Source organism: Nyctibius grandis, chromosome 5 (assembly GCF_013368605.1).
Source record: "Nyctibius grandis isolate bNycGra1 chromosome 5, bNycGra1.pri, whole genome shotgun sequence".
NCBI lineage: Eukaryota > Metazoa > Chordata > Aves > Nyctibiiformes > Nyctibiidae > Nyctibius > Nyctibius grandis.
Genome location: NC_090662.1, coordinates 54,869,348 through 54,893,138, shown reverse-complemented (window position 1 = coordinate 54,893,138; position 23,791 = coordinate 54,869,348). Strand labels below are relative to the sequence as shown.

Here is a 23,791-nt window from a genome sequence, read left to right as displayed (position 1 = left end):
GGAACAGATTTTTGTCCCAGAACTGCCATTTTCTGCTATCTTTAGAAGAAAACAAAGTCACTCAAGGGGCAGGAGGGTGGGAGAGGAGAGGTGGGTTGAGGTGTGTGGAGCCTTTTGAAAAGAAAAAAATCTGCCTTATTAATAGTAAAACCTTGGAAGAAACTAAATCATGAGCATCTGGATGCTTTTAGGAATCTGTCACACTCTCTCATCTTGTGTTCATCTGTTTTTTTGCAGTGTGCATTCAATACTGCTTATTAAGTCGAAGACCAGATTTTCATGAGTATCTATCTTTTTAAACTCATAGTGAGAAACACTTCATCTCTGTGCCTTGTTCCCCCATTAGCTATACTGGCGTGTACAAGGCGAGACTCCACTGAAGTCTGCATTCATGCTTGTTTAAAGCTCAGAGGAGAGTTGGCTCCACAGCGTGAATAATTGCCTCTCTGTAACTTAGTTACTGAAAAATATTCTGTGTACCTGGGAGGAATCCACTGAAAGAGAAGCATTTGATCTGCGAGCCCTTGTGATTTTAATCTCCACTAGACTAGTCGATCCCATCAGTTACCTGCTGCTTTTTCTTCCAACCTGTTCAGATTTTACTTCGCACAAAATTTCCCTTCACTCTTAAATTTTGCATCGGTTCATCTTCTGGTTTTGACTCCATGGGGTGGCACCGCTTGGAGCTCTTAAAAAGCTGAATCAAGTGAATGACTTCCCATGTGTTTCATTCTTTATGTCTTGCATCTAATTGCTCTGTTTATCAGCACTGGTACTTCATACAGATACGGCAATTTTTTTTATCCCGTTAATTACTGCGAGTGAAACTGAGGAGTCATTTTTGGTTGTGCAACCCAGGAGCCTGAGGAAAATTCCTGCTGTCTTTTGTCAGACCACCTCTGCCCCAAAAATGGCTTTTCAACATCAGAACTGCATTAATAAAATGTTTATTTAGCACCTTTCAGGTTGAAGGATCCAAAAGCACTTTACAATTAACTACACACATCATCACTGAAATGCATCCAAACAGAAAATCAGCGGACAACTCACTGTATAAATTTCAAAAAGAACAGAGTTTTGACCAGCCGCTTGGCCAGAAAGCAAAGTAGAAGCTCTAATGACCTGTAGCAAACAGGATTCTGATTTTGGTTTGGTTTTTCTTGAAGGTCTCATCTGAAAAACCTACATGGTAAAGCTTCATTCAACCCAATTTAGCCACCTCGGAAAACTGAAATTTGCATCAGCCCTGACAAGATTAGAATCTGTGGTGCCAGGGAGTCTAGCCTGATCCTAACCTGACATTTAGATGACTAAGCCATCACCTCAAGGTAGAGGACATACCCAGTAAATTCAAGTTGCAAGTATATAGTAACACAGTGCTGGTTTTTAATCCAGTATTCAGATGTTTATACATAAACATCCCACATATACAGTATGCCTCTTTACAAGCACCAGGCATTAATTTACAGTCCTGTAACTTTTCCAGCTTTGGGGGAAGGGGAAATGTGACCTTCTGAGCTTTAGTAGCTAAAATAATCTTTCCAGGGAAATAGTAGAAGGCACTTGGCACGACTGAACAAAGCACCTGGAAGTTCTCTATCAGGAATGATCCTCATTCCCTGGGAGGACAGAGATTACCTGCAGTCTTTCCAGATGTAATGTTGACAGTTCATAAGAAGTATACGCCAAATAAATTCTGAGCAACGTCTCCTTTTCTACAGAAGTATTCTCAAATGCTGCGTCTCATGAATATACACAGCCCAGTTCCTCCCTGTTGCAACTCCACAGAAGAATTTGGACATAAATGTGTAAATGTAGCTTGTTACTCCTAAATGCATCTCTTGACTGTAATGTTGATTACGTTTTTCACTTCAGCAAAGAAAAATTATAAGGTTATTTTTATACAATTTGAAAGCACTTAATACAAAGTTACATGAATACACTGCATCATATGGCCTATCCGTGGAGAAAATGCTGAAATACTAACATAGGGCTGTTCAATACTAGTTTTGTCTTTCAACTTTTTATCTTAATACTAGAAAATATATAAATCATTTACATGACATTATGCAAAAGAAGGCACAGCCGGTTATAGTTTACACAAGCACAATGCATAATATGCAGAAAAAGGGATTAAAAAGAAGCTTCACATCCTCATTAGATACATTGTTGCAATCCATTACGAAAAGTACTTCATCAACAACAGAAGTGTTCAACACTTGAGAGCTATGATATAAAAAAATTATAAATCATTTAATGCAAAACAGATTTATATATACTTTTATATATAAACACTGTTTAAAAATGCTAACATAATAAAAGAAGATTATCCATGTAATGAAAAGTGCAAACCAAAGTAATAGAGGGTTTCACAATGTCCTTCTCATGACACAGGAAAAACTAGCCCATAGGAATGAAGTGTTAAATCCACCACTAAGTCCGTAGCGTGATGAGGCGTCATCAGGATTTCTGAGCGTTTGGAGAAAGCAGTACTGGAGAAGAGGCTCCGTCCAGGCTGGGGAGTGGCACTGGTATGTGGCCATTTAGCAGAGTTGGAAACTGGAAGAGGCCAAAAGGTAAAAATGACTCCTTATCTCAAAGCATTCCGCCCCGAAGCACGTGCATTTAGCATTAGCAAGCGACTCCAGACATTTTCAAGAATTGTCATTTCTCTACAGTAAGATATATACCAAATGCCTGCATCAGCCATTAGGAATGTAAAATAGAGGAGGAAATCTGAATAATTTGTAAACATATGGAGATGTGGAAATCTATTACTGGCTATATTTTATATAAAAGTTCCCATAAGAATACATCTGTCATCACCTTGGGAAAATGAATACTGTAGAGTAATGTTTGCTATCCATTCTGCTTTCAAAAATGTTTTTCAGTCTACAGAATATTAATTAAAATCCGTACTTTTCATCTGCCCTTTGTAAAATGAGCTTTGCAAAAGTGGAAGTTGAGCTACGGTTGTAGGGCAGAAAAAAGTACAATTGTGAATACAAAACTGGGGAAAATTACTCTCAAGTAATTACAGTTTCTCTCTGTATTCACTAAGAAACCATAACCTAGCTACACCGGATCATTCCGTATGTGAAGCAGAAGACGTTGTAATTTAGTATTAACTTTCTACTTCTGAAATACTGTGCAAAAAATACTAATTCCATACATAAGCCATATATTCCTAGTTCATGACAGCATCCTGACTGTAACTTTGCCTACAGTGATGGGTACTGACTAGTTCTTAACATCTGACTCAAGGAAAAGCAAAGCAAGGAGGTGGAATAAACTTGCTCCAGCATGAGGCGGGAATTATCCCAGTGGCAGATACCGATCTGGCCTCGAGGGCAGGCCCGCTTGGCTTGAGAGAGAGCTGAATAACAGAGCTCCTGACTTCAAGTGTCTGGTGTATTTTTTACCCTTTATTAAATCAGCCCTTCATCAGCCAACTGCTGTAATCAACCTCTACACGTGCATATAATCTGCTTATAACAGGATTATTCTTCCACTAAGGTGTTAGTTAATGACACCTATCTTCCAACATCCAGTTGAAGACCACACTGAGCAGCGCAGGCTGAGCAGTGTGCTGTGGGGAGCCGGCACCACACTCCTCATGGGGCCAGGACTGGCTGATACCTCTATTTTAACCAAATCAAACCTCAGGAAATGTGTTTATCACTTCTGCCAAGATTCATTAAAACACAGAACTTGATTACAAGCTCTTGCTTTTCTAGTCTAGGTTTCTGAAGTGAGACATGTAAATTACAAAGTGTTTCATGTGATTTCTAAAGCAAACAAAAAGAGGGTTGAGTGATCTTTGGTGTCTTGTCGAGGCAGGTGACATCCTGGCACTATGTCCTGAGATGCGAACGATACTAACACATCACAATTTCATCCTTCCCCTGGTCTCCATCTCAACCCAGCTCTCTGTTCTTCTTCCTGTTGTCTCTGTAGCCCCTGGGGCTGGGACGATGCTCTTTATTCATACACCTCCATCCAGCAGGGATCTGGGACTTGACTACGCCCTCTCAGCGCTACCGTCTATACAGTAGTAACAAAGAAAATACACTTAATTTAGTTAGCATTTAATTCAAGCTAACTTGGTAGTTCTTAAGTTTGGCTGCATTTTCTTGAATTAACCAATTCTGTGCAAGTCTCTTGCTGTTCCAGTTACATGGTAATTTCAAACTAATGATGAAACATCAAAATAAGTTTAATTACACAGCAGTACGGCTTCAAAGGGAAGACCTTCCAGGTAGGTCACTATATCAAGGTCAATTGTGTGGCAGGAGACTTTAGCTTTCAGTGATGCTCTATGTAGGCTGTAAGAGTGTACAGGCATAGGTGTATGGGAGGTGCTTTCACCTTACAAGCATTGAAGGAGAGGTTTTTACCACTTAATAAGCATCTACGTGCTCTGTGAGGGAGTGTGAGGGAGTATGCACATAGTTGTGTCCAGCAGTGCCAGAACAAGCTCCTCCTGGTTTGTTAGAGGAACGATACTTTCTCATAGGCTTGTCCTGGGCTCAGTGGGACCACGGACATGGATGACTCCCATTCTGGTCCTTGTACTACACAAAGACTGGTACTAAAGAGCTGTAGGCAGTGCCAAACACAGTGCTGTTGTGAAAAGCAGCACACACCTGAAAGAAAAATAAATACAGGAACCTGATCTCTCTTCCATGCACATCAGCGGGCAAGGGTGCAGAGGCAGGCAGGCAGCTGCAGAGCTGCCCTGGCATCTAGCTGCTGGCAAGATTTTCACTCCTTCAACGATGACCAAATGTTCTTTCAACTCCCAGTGCAAATGACCAGGTGACAGCAAAAGCAACATGTGACGCAGCTTGCGCTGAGCTGCATGGAGCTGCATGGACTAGCTGCATGGAGCAGGAGCTGCATGGACTAGCTGCATAGAGCGTGGCCTGCCTTGTGCGGGCAGCCTGGGGAGAGCTCTGCCCCAAAGCCTACGTGGGATGACCAGCAGCTCTCGGTGGCATTGGCTAGGCTGCAGCTGTGGTTGTTGTTTCCTATTTGCTGTTATATTAAAGCTTTGTGCTCTACAGACTTGTCGTTGTGGCCTTTGCCGGAATCAGACATCATTTATAAGGCCCTTTGGGTCTCTCAGAAGGGAGACAGCCAAGGCCACTCTTCACTCTCAGTTCCCACAGGGGGTGGCCAGCATGTGTCCATACAAGCTCATTCCAGGCCATGGCACAGACACTCCCCTCTCAAATGCAATGTCTGGCTGGTTTTAACCACGTCTGCAAAACTAAGGTCCCATAGGGATAAAGGAGTTTATCTGAAACGCAAATAAGGAGCCCTAGGGCTCCATGCTCAGCTGTCCCACTGGAGGTAAAAGGACTTACTACCCCAGTGAGGACTGTAGCTGAGCAGAGCACCTGAGCTAAAGCCCAGCCCTAGAGCTGGGCAGTCAGTCTCCCAGAAGGTTCACAGACTAACACAGGTTCCCTGTCCAGCAGCAGCCACCTCCTCTGTTAGTGTTGGCCCTCTACAGCAGCCAGGGAATTCATTCCAGAGGTGTCCCTGCATTCTTCAGCTGCTTGGATGGCCATCAGCTTCTTGTGCTTCTTGCCAATCAGCTCATCAGCATAATTTCTTCTGTGACTTACTGAAGCAGCTCTTTTGCAGCAGCTACAGCTGGAGCTGCTAATAACATCACAGAATCACAGAATCACAGAATGTTAGGGATTGGAAGGGACCTCGAAAGATCATCTAGTCCAATCCCCCTGCCAGGGCAGGATTGCCTAGACCATATCACACAGGAACGCGTCCAGGCGGGTTTTGAATGTCTCCAGAGAAGGAGACTCCACAACCTCTCTGGGCAGCCTGTTCCAGTGTTCAATCACCCTCACCGTAAAGCAGTTTTTCCTCAAATTTAAGTGGAACCTCCTGTGTTCCAGCTTGCACCCATTGCCCCTTGTCCTGTCAAGGGATGTCACTGAGAAGAGCCTGGCTCCATCCTCTTGACACTTGCCCTTTACATATTTATAAACATTAATGAGGTCACCCCTCAGTCTCCTCTTCTCCAAGCTAAAGAGACCCAGCTTCCTCAGCCTCTCCTCATAAGGGAGATGTTCCACTCCCTTAATCATCTTCGTGGCTCTGCGCTGGACTCTCTCTAGCAGTTCCCTGTCCTTCTTGAACTGAGGGGCCCAGAACTGGACACAATATTCCAGATGCGGCCTCACCAGGGCAGAGTAGAGGGGGAGGAGAACCTCTCTTGACCTGCTGACCACACCCCTTCTAATACACCCCAGGATGCCATTGGCCTTCTTGGCCATAAGGGCACACTGCTGGCTCATGGTCATCCTGTTGTCCACTAGGACCCCCAGGTCCCTTTCCCCTACGCTCGTCTCCAACATCCCCACCATCCTCTTCCTAAGCCTTGAGCAAATGCTGCAGCTGAGTGCTGTGGCCATCGTGGTTTACTTAATAACTTTTGTATTTACCACATCTCTATAAAACTTGGGAGGTTTTTTTTTACTCTCCCAGTACCCATGAGAGAGGGGACAACGCTGCCTTTCTCCTATTACATACAGAGAGGTCGTGCTCAGAGGTATGAAGTAACTTGCTTGAGGACACACGAATAATTTGCAGGAGAACTGGAAATCACAGAATCATCATAGAATGGTTTCGGTTGGAAGGGACCTTAAAGATCATCTAGTTCCAACCCCCCTGCCACAGGCAGGGACACCTTCCACTAGACCAGGTTGCTCAAAGCCTTGTCCAATCTGGCCTTAAACACTGCCAGGGAGGGGGCATCCACAGCTTCTCTGGGCCACCTGTTCCAGTGTCTCACCACCCTCACAGTAAAGAATTTCTTCCTAATATCTAATCTAAATGTACCCTCTTTCAGTTTAAAACCATTCCCCCTCATCCTATCACTACATGCCCTTGTAAAAGGTCCCTCTCCCACTTTCCTGTAGGGCCCCTTCAGCTACTGGAAGGCTGCTATGAGGTCTCCCCAGAGCCTTCTCTTCTCCAGGCTGAACAGCCCCAACTCTCTCAGCCTCTCTTCACAGGAGAGGTGCTCCAGCCCTCTGATCATTTTCATTGCCCTCTGAACTCACTCCAACTCTTACTGGCATCCAGCATTTCTTTCTGTTTCCTTCACACAGCATATGTGCGCTTGCTGCAGCAGTCACTGCCCTGTAGGTTCTGACTGTGCTGCCAAGGGTTTAAAGAGGGTACAAGTAAGTAGGACTCTCGTTAAAAGTGCCTGTTAACTCCTATATTTTCTTAAACGACTTGAAAAGCTCCAGACCAATGTGAGGAGATGCTCCCCTGATGTCTCTTCAAAATGTGCGCTTTCAGAAATGAAACCTGTGCATTGGAAAGACCTACCTGGAACAGAGTGTTTGGTCCCTGCAGCCTGGCAGGACTCAGAGGAGCAACAGGACTGAGGCTGCTCCAGAAATGAATGCTGGACAGCAGCGGGCTTGGGGTCAGCAATAATCCATTTGGGGTCTGCAAGACAAAAAAACACCCCATGATGCATAGCTTGGGATTTAGAGCTCCATACAGTAGTCAGAACCCCTGAAGTCTTACACTTCACCTACTGGCTCTTTTGCCCAGTGGATTCAGAGGCGGAGCATGCTGAGCGCACTGGCCGGCACCAGCTGCCCATCCAGCCCCGCGTCCTGTCTCCGCAGTGGTCAATACTGGCTACCTGCACATTTAATATTCCTTCATATACAAATTGATTTAATTTCTATTGCGATTTGCTTATGGAGAAGCACAGTTATTGTTTATTTGAACCACACTCATGCGATTGTATAAAATGCCATGCGTGCCCCGGTGTCTGTAAACACAGCCTCGTCTCCTGCAGAAGAATTTTTTACCTTTTCAAGGGTAGCAATTGCTTGAACTGACTGCAGCATTAATTTGAAAGCATTAATGCAATTGTGTGTGGAGCCAAAAGAGCCACTGCCGCCCTTTGGAGTTTTATTCCTCTGATTGCACCTGTTCAAAATGGAAGAACTTTCAAGAAACCAGCAGTGCACAGGCTGACGCAGCGAGAGGCAGGTGTAGGGGCCGGGTGCCCAGAGGGACGGCGGAGAGCACAGCTCATTGTTTGAAAAGAACCAAAATGGCAAGAACTAAGAATCCAAAGCTTTTCCCAACTCGGAGGTGGCTCCTTCCAGTGGCACACAAGGATCGCTGGGAATGCTCTCAGCACTTCTAAAGCACAACTGGAGGGGAGGTAGAGTTAAAGCACATGCAAATCTCCATTCAAAGGAAGAATCACATGAATTATTCTGGATCCAGAGTAACTCTTATCTTTCCAAAAAAGAACATGAAAGTGATGTGACAGGTCTGAAAAAAGTATTTGGCATAATGAGTTAATCTCACCAGTGATCTTGATGCCAATTATCAAAATCAGTCCTATTTAGCAAAGCACTTAACGGAATTTGAGTGCACACTCCGAAGTAAGTATGTGTTTCGCTGTGTAAGACAAGTGCCTCAGTGCTCTGCTGAACCGCGGCATCAGTCTGTCCGGAGTTTAAAATACATGAAGAGAAGATGGAAGGAGTATTTCCCCATAGTAACCAGCACGTCATGCATGCTGGTACCTGCTAGCTTCCCACCAGGCCAGAAATATAAACTCCCACATATGGCAATTGCAACCAGGGGTCTCGCTTAACAACTGCTCACCCCACAGGCTGTCACATCCCGTTGTCAGGACTCTGCGGTGAGCAGGCTCAGAAAGGCAGGCACCACAGGTCCTGTGGATTTTTGACTATGAGGGACATATTATTTGCAAAGCAGTGCCTGAGGGATCGGCTGTGGTGTTTGAGGTTCCATGCAAACACACAGGAATACAGACCTGCTCTGACGTGCTTGCACTGGAGTTCACAACAGGGTGAAACAATTAGTTTAACACCAGCAGAAGAGATGGGAGAGACAAGGAGCAGGAAACATTAAGGTCCTCCCAGTGATTCTGTCCCAAGGTGCCTGAAAGGCTGTTTAATACAAAGAGCTTGGCTGCTCTTGAAGGGGACGATTTCTCTAAGGAGTCTCAAAAGAAACAGGGTTCGTGGAGAAATGCGAAGGCAAAGGACACTGCCATCTCCCTTGTGCTGAAGCAGGTGGATCAGAAACACCAAACCTTGTGGAAGAATCCACAGTTACGTCCCAAGGAATAATAAACGTGTGGTATTGCTGGGAAAGCAAAAGGTGTTCATGCAGTAAAACAGCAGGTATGGTGGTCACAGGAGTACCAACGAAGTCAGGGTTTGGATACATTTGGATGACAACAAAAGGGGCAAAGAGTGGGTGCAGGCCTGGCAAGGAGAAAACTTCTGTCTTGGTCTCGTCAACTGACAGCTCTTGTCGAGGTATCTGAGAAAAAAATACTTGACAAGCAGGCACTCATGAATGGCTCCTTCACAAACACCCTCTTCCTAGAACCATGGTGCTTTCACAGGGCAGGAAAACATCAGCACCGGTGAGAGCACCTTTCCTGTGCTGCATTACAAGCTGATGCAGGCAGCTATTGATGGGGATTTATGAGACTGACATGGAACATACTGAATTAGGTCAGGATAAATACCCAGACACCTACTTACAGAACAGCCTACTAACCTTAAAACCAAATATGTAAGCAGCAAGACCCAACCACATTGGACTAAGGACACAATATTGTGCCAACTGTTCTAAGAGCTCCCATGAGCTATGCCTCAGTTCTTTATTTTTTTCTTGAAGAAGATGCAGATACCCAGAACTGAAAATGCAGTTCTTGAGAGGGTCTTTTGAAAATAATGAAGAAAACTCGGAGGTGTTTATTGCTACCTAGATACAGCCAGAGCAAGTCTTCAGAGAGAGAGAGGAGATTTCAAACTGAGCTGTCCTCCATGCGTCTCTGGAAGCACGTTAACACGCCTAACAACAGTGCTAAGCAAAAGCTCATGTCCTCTAATGATCAGAGCACTAATGTCTGCAAGTTCTGCCAGAGCCAAAAGCCAGCCAAAGCAAGCCTCAAAATCTGTTAATATTTAATGCAAAAAGAGCACAAGGCCTCCCAAGCTTGTTCTCAGTATCATCATCAGCCAAGCATCAAAACCACCAGAGGAAACGTAAGTGTAAACAACACCACAGCACAGGCTATCCTTACACGCAGAAATGGATGTGTCACTTCATTTTCTGCCCTCATGCAGCTGTACATCTGGTATTAGATATGGAACCCAGTGGGAAGTTCCTACTTAAAAAACGTCATGATAATCTAAGCATAGGAACAGTTTAAATAATTCATTGTACAGAGAGGATTACGTTAAGCAACGATGCTCGTGGCTCCTGACTTCTCTGACAAAGAACGTGTGTAAGTACAATCGTTCTTGTCACTTCTAGCTGTCAGATAACAGACAAGTGCTGTCACACGTACGTTACTTCCCAGGTCATTAGGCACGTGCTGGAGCCTGGATGGTGTATGTGGATACCATACAGACCACGCACGTGCAGGCTGCAGGCACGCTACTTTGTCCGTAAGGAAACAGCATGTTGTAAATGTTACAAATGCTAAAATAGAGGCCTAAAGAAAAAGAGTGAGTCAAAATTATATATCCACATTGTCCAAAGGAAAGCCAACACAAATAACAAGCATAAAACAATCTGTAAAAGAAGCAAATACTGAACAAAATCTAACTATCTTTCTTTGAAGCTACCAAATGGAAAGCTGACACTCTCTACCAAAGTACGGTACTGTATGCACTGATGTCTGCAAACCTATTTTTCTGTTCGGAAACTGTCTGTACACATCACATGCCCTTTCACAGGGCTCCCCCTCAGAGTTGTCCTTGTGACCGGCAGGTACGATGGAAAGCCATCTGAAATACCCTCTCAGGCAGCAGGACCTTCTCTGAAGCTGCATTGCTCTTGGAGCAGAAACCGGTGTCCGACATCCTGTTCTGCACCTGCCCCATGGGAGCAGGGATCTGATAAATCAGACGTCATTTGAGATATGATGCACGTTCTTCCTAGGAGAATGGGATGAACTGCAGTCCTGGTTTCATTGGGATTTTGTTTCAGTTTGTGGCCAGCCATGGTGATTAGGGCCCTTAGCAGTTAAATGCAGGGCAGCTGACCCAGGCTGGCCCACAGGTGTATTCTATATCATTAACAATCAAGTTCACTATAAAAGGGAGGGCTTGCTGGGGGGAGGTGAGGCTGGTTTTGCTCTCCTCCCTTTATTGCTGATGAGTGCTATTCCTGGAACAACCTGCTACAACCTGTAGCTAAGTATACTTTTGTGTGTTTTGTGTTAGCGTTTATATTGGTTTCTTTATTTTATTAAATCTGTTTAATTTTAACCTACGAGTCTCCCTCTTTTTCACAATTCCCTTCCTCAGTTGGGAAAGGGACATTAGGTGAGAGAAAAACTGTTATTGTTTAGCCCTGGGTGCGGGCTAAACGAAGACAACTGCAGATTTCCTGCTGAATTTATGGCTTTAGTTATTCTATGTTGTGATTTTACAGTTACCTGAACACAGCTATTCTATAGTTTTTATTTTATATTCACTAGGTTGAGTATTTAGGATGCAAGGTGCTCCTTGTCCACATTGGGATTAGAAGGCTAAAAGAGAGGAAAAAAGCTATGTTGCCGTATAGCCAAAAGTTTAAATAAATGGACCCAGGGGCTACCCTACATGGGTGCTATCTGCCTCTTCTGTGATAGGACAGCCTGTAAAAAAAGATTTGTAATGGCATTAAGTCGGATAACAATCATCACGGCCTTAGCTAGCCACCCTGCTAAAGGAGAGCCCCAATCAGCTACCTCATGCCCTTCACTGCCTTTCAGGGGTAGTAAGTACACCAGTCTACAGAGGAATGAGAAAATTAAGTGTTCAAAGAAATAACTACAAAATGAGGAAAGAAATCTCTGTTCATACTGAGTTTTGGGGCAGCAGTAGATTAAAGGGAGCTTGTAATTGGCACCTGATATGATTTGTCAGATTTGCTCCCTGCAAGCAAAATACTTACTGTGGTTGTACCACAGTTAGAGGTTAGGAGAGTCTGTCAATGCACCTCAACTTTGGTTTGCCACACTTCTGTTCTTCCTGCCAAACATAACTTCACTTAAAGGCTTTACAATGTCAAAAATGACAGATAACGGCCCACAAAATCCTCTCTCTTTGCGACACAGCCTCCTATCTCAGTGGCCTACAGGTGTGTCTGAACTGCAATGGCTTTGCACAAACTCGCTCTGCAGCCAGCTGAGAGGCTCAGTCAGAGCAAGTGCTGCGCTGGCCGAGGGCACCTGCCGATGCTCTGGCCTCTACCTGGCCTTTGTGCCATACAGGCACATGGTGCTGCCCGCGGCCAGCTCAAAGACCTCTAACGCCTGGCTGCAGTGCAGGCATCACCCGTACAAAACCTCTTCGAACAGGGAAGAGGTAAGGGGATTCTGCCTACAATGTCACCCCGACAGCCCGAAGTAAATGAGAGCTTGTAACACACACCTTTGCATTTATTTATTTGCTGTTCAGTTTGTTTCATTCAATGTTAGTATTTGCATCAACTTTAATTTCAGGGGTGGAGGGGGATGTTAGGGAGTGTTCCTCATTGGGATAACTTTACTCTTGGATTTTTTTGTCTAATTTTGCAGTGGTAGCGTAAGACAAAATTCACTGATGAACACACCAGGTCATTATCTACGTGATTTTCTTTTTCCTCTCTGAACAACTAGACTTTTTTCATAGTCTTGCTTGAAAATGAGAACTCGCCATTGACATTACCACAAATATGTGATTAAAAAGAACAGAATAACCTACTGGTTCTTCAGCAGGTCTGTGCTGAAAGGAAGCTCTGGCAAGTACTCTGTGGATCTGTAAAACTTTGGTAATCGAAACTGGCTTAAGAACCGTGTCTTAGAAACCACTTGATTTGCTCCACATTCAAAAACTAATGAAAAGGTCACACTGAATGAATACAACATCTAGTAGTAACCAAGCATCTCACAATGCACACGCTCAAGTCGTGACCTACAAAAGCCCTGTGTTTTTCTTGTTGGCTTTTTCCTGCTTGTTTTGTAGACCTGGAGGCTGGTTTGAACTGATAAGCGGTTCACTCATGTTAACTAATGGCTGCCCATCTCGTTATCTTTCCAGGCAGTCTGTGAACTCTGACGACTTTTCCCACACTCACATAGGAACCCCAGGAGGAACCTACTTTCCACCCTTTGTTCAGACCTCTGCTATGCTTCCCTCTAACCCATATGGGTTTGGTTTTTTTCCATTGGATGGTGACAGACCCCCAGAGCTCTTCGCCACATGGAGGGAATACTTCTGCTAAAGCAGCAGTACGGGAGACAGACAGGTCTTACCTGTGCAGTGAAGAAAGCTGGAGTCAGGGATCCTGAAGGAAGTGCGGGGCTGTTGAGGGCGATGGAACCGATGTCGGTGCTGGAGAGAACCATAGGTGGGGCGGAGATTTCCAAGCCTTTGGGTTTTTTAGCCTTTGGGGGAAGAGATGGAGATTTTGCCTTGGAGCCTGAGGAGAGGTTCAGAGGCTCAAGGGAATCTGAGTCGTGGCAACTGGACTCAAGGAAGAGGCTCCTGTGTTCTGCAGGGAGGGGTGAGGTGGGAGACAGAGATGGTGACCTGGAGGAAGATGATGATGGAGATGAAACGCTGGCACTGTTGGGCAGCATTAAGGAAGATATTTTAGCTGATACCGACGAGCTGAGAAAAGCAGAGGCAGCTGCTGTTTCGGAAGTGGAAGGCAACGACACCATGGGCCTCATAACTTGTTTGTCTGTTTTGTTTGTCACAAATCTTATAACAGTCCGAACTTCTTCGACTGGTGTGTTTCCTTCTGACTTCTCCTCCGGTTTTTCTGTTTTGATTGGCTTGTAAGGGTCCGGCTGGTTCTGCAGAGAGTTGATAGTGAAAGAGGAGTACAGGCCAGAGTGGATATATTCATTACGGCTTGTGCTTTTCAGTGCTGACAAGCTGTGCTTGTGCTGATCCCTGCTCTCGGAAGGCATCTTACAGTCGCTGTCCTGCAGCAAAAGGCTCTCTCTGCTGATTTCCACAGCATGTGGATCCATTTTTAAAATCTCAGGAAAGGAGACAAACTTGTACACAAATTTTTGTCCAATCACTTTCTTGATGATGTTCTGCAAATACAAAAGCAGATGCTAGAAAGATCAGCATTTTAGAGGCACCGAGTGCAGCAAACATAAGGGGGTTCACAAGGGTAGGGGGGAACTGCTCCCTCCTCAAGCTGAGCAGGTCATTTCAGTGGGGCTCCTAACACTGCTCATCCATGGCTCCATTCCCATATCTCTGCTCAGCCAGGGAGACCACGCCCTGCTCCTCATGGTGCCTAATGAAATCACCATTAATAGCTGACACAGACGTACTGGTGGGCTGTTTTCCTCCCGCTTCTTCTGAGGGAGCTTGGGAATATTTTCTTTCCAGTAAAAACAACTCTGCCGCCTGGCAGACTCGAGCCATGCCACCATTTGTGTTTCACAACAAAGGCAAACTCCTTCATTTATGCCTCCCAAAACTGACACCAACTACCCTGAGCATGAAATGCTCTCACAATGTCTGCAAGGGACAAAACCACCTCAGCCCCCCTGCTCCACTCATTTGCCCTCTCCTCCTCGTCATGTGCAGAAGGATTGACCTAGGCTGACAGTGACTGTCCTTCTTTCAACAGTCATGAACTGTATCTGTGACAAATACAGTATCACTTCCATGGACTGGAAAAGTACTTGTGTCCTGCTGTATCCCCTGTGCTATCTCCAGGTTTGCATTAGGCTCAGGATGCTCACTGGTGCCGGCAGAAGGTCTTCATCACTCTAAACTGGCTATTGAAATTAATTATTGAAAAAAATCCCACACCTCTCAAGGGCTTATAGAACTATTTATTTTTTCTTCATATTTGCCATAATAAAAAAGTGTCCACTTTATGGAAAGAACTGATTCCCTTTGAAATGGAAATCTTTCATGAGGGTCGCGTTTCCTGTCCTAGCTCTCTTACTGCAAACCTGGGCATGTTGCCTGCTCTAAAACAACGTGCAGTATCCCGAAGGACGCGATGTGAGCTCCTCCGCAGAGGCACTTTATGGCACCAGGTGCTGGCCTGGCCTAGGAAAAGGACTGGAACGTTTACCACCCTAAGCCAGGTGCTGTGGAAGACAAGAAGCAGTATTTCCTGAGATTTCCATAGTGATTTATCTCTTCTTGAAGTCCCTGGTGGAGAATTTGTCTTTAAGTCACCTCTGAAAACCCTTTCCAAGAAGCTTCCCTTTAGTGCAGCACATCTGCTGTACCTCCAGCTGATACTCTGCAAACAGACATTTGCTTTGCTGTACATATAGGAATGTAAATATTTACAATATTCCTAAAAATCTAATTTGTTTTTCATTCTACCACAGATTCTGAGACCAGCAGAGGAAACATTTGTTAAATTGATTGAAAATGAAAACAAAAAGAAAGAAAAAGGAACACAAACATCATCCCTATTTATATATGGACAGTACCTAGTGCTGGGTGCTTGCAGTGCCCACGCTACACCTTTTTTTGGTCACAAAAGCAAGGCTCATTTTGGGAAAGAAGAGTCTGCATTTGGGTATCGGAACCTCGTCTGTCTTTCAGCTGAGCTACTGCACTCTGTAATTCATCTGTCTGAAAGTCCTGGCATTTCATTCAGGCACCTTCTTGAATACCAAATTAATCCTACAAAGAGCCCTGGGATGTAGCTTTGCTTCACAGGTCAGGAGCTGTGGCACAAACGGAGAAAGTTGTTTCCCAAGTTGATAACAGGGATCTGTAGCAAAGAGGAGAATTAAATTCAGCACGCTCAGACCAAAGGCTCAAACTGCCCTCTTCCACGGCAAACTGTACACACGTCTACCTGCCTGGCAGATCCTGCAATGCCTATTTTTGCCCTCCAAAGGTTCAGGACATATAGTTAGCCCACAGGATCTCAGCCTGCAGGAACTTTAATTCCCATGGCTTTGGGCTTGCCCTAGATTATTCTTTCTTGTGCTAATTAGGTGAAACATTGGATGGACACACTTTTTCTGCACTCTCAATATTACATTCTTCTTGAAAAAGGCAAAACCTCCAAACTACTCGCATACAAGAAGCAGCACCCCAACTGGATTTTGTTTTTTTTTTTAATATATATTTTTTAATTTAAAATAACACACACACACACACACAGCTCCTGGCAGCTTTGGGTTACTGCTACATCAAGCACTGGCAACTGAGATCCTACTTGGAAAATGTGACTCCCAGCAGAAAAAGATTAAATGTATTTAAGGGTAGCACTTTTACACTGGTGCAGGCTTGAAACAGGGGAACATTGGTATAAAAAGCAACCAGGCTGGTGAATTTATACTTCCTCTGCTATTATTAAATATAGTTATATTTTAAGAAGGTCTCTCAGTGCGGCTCCTCTGACTCCGTAAGCCTGCAGCAAAGGCCCACTTAACGATGACTGGAGATGAAAAGGATTCAAGGGCAGATCCCTCAAGCACTTCGCAGGCTTCTCTTAAATGTGGAGCCTGAGGAAATCTCCATCAGGGTGTAAGAGAAAATAAGGACGCAAATTAATTAAGTGCCTCGAAAATGCCAATGACTTTTCTAAATTTTTTTGACAAATAATTGAAGCGAAGGTAAAAAGCAGATGAATTTTACCATCACCTCAGTGATCTGTCAGAATCATTCTGAGCTGTGGCTGATGGTTCAAACCACAGAAGACAGTGACAGGCATCATGACAAGCAGGGGTCTTCCACCATCGTTTTGAAAGGGCAAAGAAGGCTTCCTTACATTAAGGACCACATTTGCAGGGAGACTAGACCACTTGCTTGGTAGCAGGACAGTGAGTACATGTGCATATTTAGCCTTTTTGTTGTTGTTGTTTGAGTTTTCTAGGTAAATTCCCTCGTGAGCAGGCACGCAATGAGGGCTAGTGGCTGCTGGCCAGGGCTGCAGGGAGCTCCGGGATTGCGCTGCCGGGGAAGGCGACTGCTGGGCCAGTGCAGCTGCTGGGGAGGAGAACTGGGCAACCAGGCCAGGAGCAGGGGCTCCAGTCCAACAGCTTAAAAAAAAAATCTTATCATCAAGAGACAGCACTCTGACATTTAGAAAGAGGGCAGGGAGCTGGGAATGCCCCTGTTCTGTTGGCTTCTTCACTGGTCTCATTACCTTAATACTTTCCGCTTCCCCTCCTCTGTCCCCAAGTCTATCAGTGACTACAGCAAACGTGACCACCCCCCATCGCAAAGTGCTTCGAAAGCTGCTGATACAAACCGGGTACAGCACTGCCCGACATCTGCTCTAGTGCATCAGCTGTGTTAGGGAGCTCAGGCTTACTCACACCACATCACTGCAGGTACTCACTTTACGAGCACCTCCAAAACCAGCCTTACCCAAGTGCTCTGAATCACCAGCTGGAGGGACGGGGCTCTCCCCCTGTCCTACTCCACAGACCAGCTGGCTGAGCTAGATGTCAAAGGCTCGGTGGCCTGGTTCCCCCTGCAGCTTAAACCAGGCTATAACGTGGTTGGGTTTTTTTGTGTGTCAACTATTCATATGCACCACTACTTTTGGAAGCCCTCCCGAAATACACAGGAGCTGTTTGCCCATCTCAACAGCACATGACCTCTGGGTTTCTTTCCATTTTTTTTCTTTCCTCCCAGAAGTTTTCCTGTGCATTGGTGCAACTCAGACTTCATTTCTTCTATCACGTATTTGTGCTTTACTTTCATCAGCTCTGACTCCCTGTTTGAGCCATTTAGAGCTAAGGTGTAACTATACCAACAATGTGACACAAGGATTTTAGCAGCTTGGCAGGCAGATTCTGTTAACGTCATACTTACACTTGTTATACTGTGTGTGTAGAAGCTAGATTTTTGTGAAATTTTTGATGTAGGCACAGATGCTACTAGATCGTGCACCTGTACTGACCTTCAGAAGCGCAAGGCTCCCATTTAGCTGGATTTCAGTCTCTCCTCACCCACCTGCATCTGGAAGGCAAAGGCCAATCCTCTGGCTGGCACCTTTGGCCAGGTTCTCTGCTCCCTCTGCTGCAGTTCACTGAGCGTCTCTTTTCTCTCAGATCAAATATGAACTATTTGTCACTCCTTTCATGGGGGTTCTGGGTTTTCTCCTCTACCCATCACCTCTTACTGAGTATCAAATTCTTTACTCTCATCTTTCCATAAGGAAAGCACTCAATAACCACTTTTATGCTATTTCATACAAGCACTTTCTTGACTTTCACACATCACTCTTGAAAGAAGCTCCTTCCAATTCTCTATGAAGCTATTTTCTAATGCTCCTTCAAGTATTTCCTTATGACACTTCTTACCTGTACCACTACAAAATGTATAGCTGGTACTCTAGCACCATGATACTGTTATTGCTTCATTGTAATATTCTGTTTCCCCTGAGGTAATTCAAGAGAAGGACCTTCCCAAAAGTAAAATAATAGTTTCCATTATCACTTTATATCCTGAAGTTCTCTTAAGCAGACCAAGCAAGAGACACTCTTCCCAAAACATTCTTCCATGCTGCCACCCACACTTGGGCATTAAAAATAGGAACTAGTAACCAGGCTACTGGGTCTGACCTGTTACGGGAGGGGAGGGAATGCCATGGGCACCTCTGAATCCTAAGAGCACCTGAGAAGCTCTGTCCCCTGCACTGCACCGAGCTCAAGGAAGCCCATCTCATTTATATACTATACATCATACTGCTGACCCATCTGAACAAGCAGGCAGCCATTAACTGAAACTGAAATGATTTATCCTGTCTTTAGAAGACAGATTGAATAGCACTCACTGAGTAAAGTCTGGGGCAACATACTGTTCAGAGAGGATGTAAAAATATTGAATAGCTGCTTGTCACAACAGTACGTGCCTGTGTAATTAAAGATGCAGCATAACTCATGCAAACATTAAGGTTACCCAGGGAACTGTGATTCTTGCATTTCCTAACTTCTGAGGGCTTCACTTCCACAACTGCTACATCCTATTAATGTGAGTATCTGCATGTGATTTCCTGGATTTGCCCTCCTTGCCTCAAAAAAAACACCTCATGGGGAAAACTCACTAGCTTCCCTCTTGTGGTGTCATGCTGAAATATTCATGGGGACCTTCAGTAGTCCTGAAAGCTCTAGAGACTTCCAAAAGATATCTGTCATTACAGCTATCAGAAAAACAAAGTAACTGGGCAACTTCAACAAAAAGAAACCTACTAATCCTACTTATAAAGGTATTGTTCTACACATCAAGCTAAAGTGCTCTGCGTGGGAACAGACGTGAAGGGTTTGCTTGCCTGAAAGCATTACAAGACATTTCTGACTGGCCGAAGTGTGTGACATGATGGACATGCTGCTCAAGCCGTAGGTAGAGAGAGCACAGGATGCCTTTCCTCAGCACTATCTGTCATCCATCTGTTCTGCTGCTCTGCTGAGGCAACAGGGGAAATGCATTAAGTAAAAAGCAGGGAGGGGAATTCGGGTAAGAAATGAAACAGGAAATGGAAAGCCTTCACATTATCTACAAACCTTTAGCAACCAGAATCACGGTAGCAAATTACAATCAAGACATGTCACGCTCTACATTTCCTGGGGTGAATATGTGGGTAAATATTTCCTGGGGTATATATTTCCTGGGTAAATATTTCCTGGGGTATAAATATGTGGGTAAATATTTCCTGGGGTAAATATGTGAATTTAACATAAATCTAGCCATCAGCCTGAACAGCACGTCACACTTGCTTTCAAAGCCAGGCTAAGGAACTTGTCCTAATTGTGTTATTTTTCTCCAGTACTGGAATTAATTTACTTTTAAGTTCAGATGAATCAGACGATGCATTTTAACAAGCCAGTGTCCCCCCAAGCAAAATGGCAGAGCTCATAAACCTCTGTTTATCCAGTGATCAGTTTTTATTTCTCCATGGTGAATAATTTCAAAGACAAACCATGAAGCAGTAGCTCAGTTAGTGTCAGCTGTATGCAGCAGCAGCAGAGGGCAGCCCCAGAAAGGAAGGCCCATCCCATGTGCCACGATCCTTTCTAAAAAAATCACTGTTTTGCCTCAAACTCACATGCTGCCAGATCATTGGGGCTATAGGTAGAGAAGTCCCTATTGATAATTCCACAACCCAAACGAAGTCTTGTCCAGAGTTCTGCCTCTTGCCTTTCCTGCTGCCACTCCCCAGCCTGCAGCACAATGTTTATCCCATTTGCTCAGTGTGCATCCCATTTGCCTCAGAACATCCAGCTGCCAACACGTCCATCCCTACCAACAGCAAGGGAGGGGACAAGGATCTCGGAACGCTCCTTAAGGCTACCTCAGGTCTAGACTGCTCTTGGTTTATCCCACAAATTGGTGAATGGTCCAGGGCAGAGGAGTGCAAAAGCCTGAGAGAGGCTCTTTCACCTCACCAGCCCTTCCCCTTTTGTTTTGCAGAAGGGAAAGAAGAATGCCAAGGAGCCTTGCCTTCCCTCTTCACTTCTTCCCTTTCTGTGCTATGCAGCACAGACTGAACTGAAGGCAGAGGAAGTGCTCAGGACTGAACCCACTGCGGAGCACTCCGTGCCAGCCTACTAGGATTCATTATCTGCTACATTATGCCAGTATCTCTCACACTTCAAAACCTGCAGCAAGTTCCCCTGTCCCTCTGCACTCTCCTAATAATCCACCTTTCTCAACTGCCTGGGAACCAATAGGACACAACACACCATACCCATACAGTTTTCTGGTAAAGGAGTTACTCCTTCAATTTAAATAGCAATAGCCGTGGTTTTGGTTTGGCGTTCAAATCCTGATCATAACACACGGGGAAGAGTGAGCTTATCCTTCTTTCCATCTAGAAGCTACGACCTCCATTGGGCTGCAGAACTGGAAAAATGGCCAAAATCCTTGTGCCATACCTAGATAAAATTTGCAGACAGAAGAGAGCACACAGTCCAAGAAAGCAGGTGTAAGAACAGCAAGCAATCACCTCAGCCAGAGCCCTGGTGAAGAGACTGTACAGCCACTCCTCTGGCAGATGCTGCATGAGCAGAGACAAAACAGATGACAAAGGTGTGTGTGTGCTGGGGGGGGGAGGGCAAAAGAAAACAGTACGAGGGTAAAAAAGAAAAGATTAAGGGATAAAAGAAGAAAGGGAGCCTCAAGTAAGGAGCCATTATATTCCATTGATTTTAAGAGATCACAGAGATATCAAAGGACAAGTGCTACAAATATCTGGTCCCTTGTTTTTAAGCAATGCCTGTTCAGTCACTAAGGGTGTATTTGGGCTCTGCCTGGATGTGCTGTTCATTCACCAGCAGGCACTCCATCCCCATTGATCCCAGTCAAGTTTATAATCAGAGGGGCTGGAGTCATATAATGAAGCGAGCTGCCCCACGCTGAGCAGAAGCCTTCTTAGCATCTAGTGAAGGGGAATTCATCACACCAACTGCCTGGAACAGCCTCTGCACTGTCCTCTCTGAATCCTTTTGTGCCTTCTCAGTCAGGCCACCTTTGAAATATGTTAAGTGGAAAAAACTGACTTCTAGAGGACAAAATACTAAAAACATTTCATTGCAGAACTTACAGCTCTAAATCCGAAACTACAAAGTTCTTACAGGAGAAGGAGTCCTTCCAAATTCCAATTAATGAAAAGTGTGATCATCAAATTGTGCACAGTTAATTTGCAGTCAATATGTTTTTTGATTGCTGTGTTAGACTGGCTGTATAGCGCCCAGCCCCACTGTGCCCTGCAAGAATTAGTGCACTACAAATAATACATGACAATGGTATTCTGAGCTCAGGTCAGCAGCAACATCTAGTTTCCTCTGCCTTGTGCAGGCAGCAAGCATGCCATAGGTGTGCTGAACACTGGTGTTACTCACTGTATAACCTCATCTCGTTGCCTTTTCAGAAAATCAGAATGAGAACAGACCACTAAGCATGGCTACGAAGTTTTCCTTTTTAATACAGAAAATCTATAACAGTCGTTCTTTTTAATATATAATCTTCAAGAATACAGGAAATAGTAAAACCTATTAATTTAAACATATTATAAAAATCTCCATTTAAGAGGAACTAATCATGAAAAGATCTAATATTAATTAGTAAAAACAATATCATGTTCATCCAAAAAAAGGGTGGAGAAACAATTTGGCAACTCCTTGAGTTTGCTGGAGTCTAAAATTAAGAAAGGTGAATATGCAAGATATTTTAGTACCTCCATATTTGCGTTCTACAATTTTTTCCTTCTAGTATCTTGACACAACTGAGGGTTTCCCTTCAAATCTCTTTCTGTTTTAGCAATCTAATACATATCCTGGTTACTCCCTGTTCTCATTTTTGCATTCTCTGTTGTACTGTTGCCACCTTGCTTCATGCTGAAGAATAAGACCAAGGACTAAATGTCAAAGCGAAGGATGGTTTCACAAGAGTGACACTGATCTTATGAACTCCCACTATACTGCAGAAATTTATTTTCAGAGGTGCTAGCTACCAGTAACCTCTACTGACCTCTTCTAGATTGTCGGTATGCTCTGATGTCTGGAAATCAGAGACAAATTGAGTGATCTAAATAATTCCAGATTACTATGTTCAATATGTTATTACTTCAGATTTCAGTTTTAAAGAAAGAGGTTGAAAGTGGAGCTCTCAAGAGCCAACAGCTCTGTACTAAGTGTGTGCCTACACTATCTGCCTGTAACCAGCTTCTGAAAGCACCCAAATAACCACAGCTTGCCAGTTATAAGGTTGCTGCCTAAATTATGCTGACTCCTTGGGTCTTATTAGTTCTGTCAAACCTCAACAGATGTACCCACGAAGGAGGGGCAAAATTCAGGAGGTCTTGCAAGGGCAGAAAAATTGGATGAAGAAACCCCTACCAAAGCACATGTTACGCTATTCTGACTCGAGATGCCCAGAAGATAAGTTCCCAAGTTGGAGTAAATTTAACATTCTACAGCAAATACAGTCTTTACCTGAGATGAGCTCAGCATGAGACTACTACTGTGACGAACAGACCCAAACATATCCCTGCCCTAACATCCACCATCTGACCAGCCGCTTTTCCCTCTGTTTGCTACTCTTATTCTGCACTTCCATTCGGTAAGACATCACATTAGAGTGCTCTCATATATATTGCTGCTAATTCAATGATAGCAACATATAATCTAGACTACTGCTGAAGCTAACACAGATTTTGTCCTAAAATGACATAGTGGAAAATTTCCAAACCCTTTACAACACTGAGCATTAGCAAAGGAATAGTTACAGTGAGATCCTGCTGAGGTAATATTGCGCTGTCGTAACTGCAGAAGCGTTTCAGCATTGTATTTCCAGCTAATAAATTAGGACCCAATACGACTGCAGAAAAGATTTACCAGAAAGCTCAGGCAAGACTAGCGCTAAAACACTGGCCAACACGATTTATGCTCCAAAAGATGTGTCCCACAAAAACTGTGAAAACTCAACCTCACCCTCTATGCTGTTGGGTTGTTTTGTCTTTTCCTCGTTCTGACATAGATGATACCTGCTGGTAAAGCTGCTGCTTTGCCTGCTGCATCGCGGTATCACTGCTTTCTACCACTTCCCTGCATTCCAGAAGATCCTATGCAGGCTGTAATAATCAAACAGTTCTCCGTTATCAACAGTTATTTTATTGTTGTCAAAAGCTACAGAAAATATTGGGTAGCCAAACGCATAAACACATGAAAGCATCAGTAAGTGTAAACCTAGGTCAAAACCTCCCCTCCTCAGGAAATGGGATGTGGAGGGTTTTCCTGTGCATCTTT

At 44.3% G+C, this 23,791-nt stretch overlaps 1 protein-coding gene across 1 annotated transcript in view; it reads right to left on the bottom strand.

Annotated features, from left to right (window-relative positions):
* Positions 1–931: 931 nt before the first annotated feature.
* ELK3 (ETS transcription factor ELK3) overlaps positions 932–23,791 on the bottom strand; it is a 41,154-nt gene continuing 18,294 nt past the window's right edge. Inside the window, exons 3-5 of the mRNA XM_068401172.1 lie at positions 13,343–14,137; positions 7,369–7,491; positions 932–2,559 (exon numbers count right to left, since the gene is read on the bottom strand). Of these exons, the coding sequence (XP_068257273.1) occupies positions 2,461–2,559; positions 7,369–7,491; positions 13,343–14,137 (1,017 nt within the window). The 3' untranslated portion in view covers positions 932–2,460. The remainder of the gene's footprint in view (positions 2,560–7,368; positions 7,492–13,342; positions 14,138–23,791) is intronic.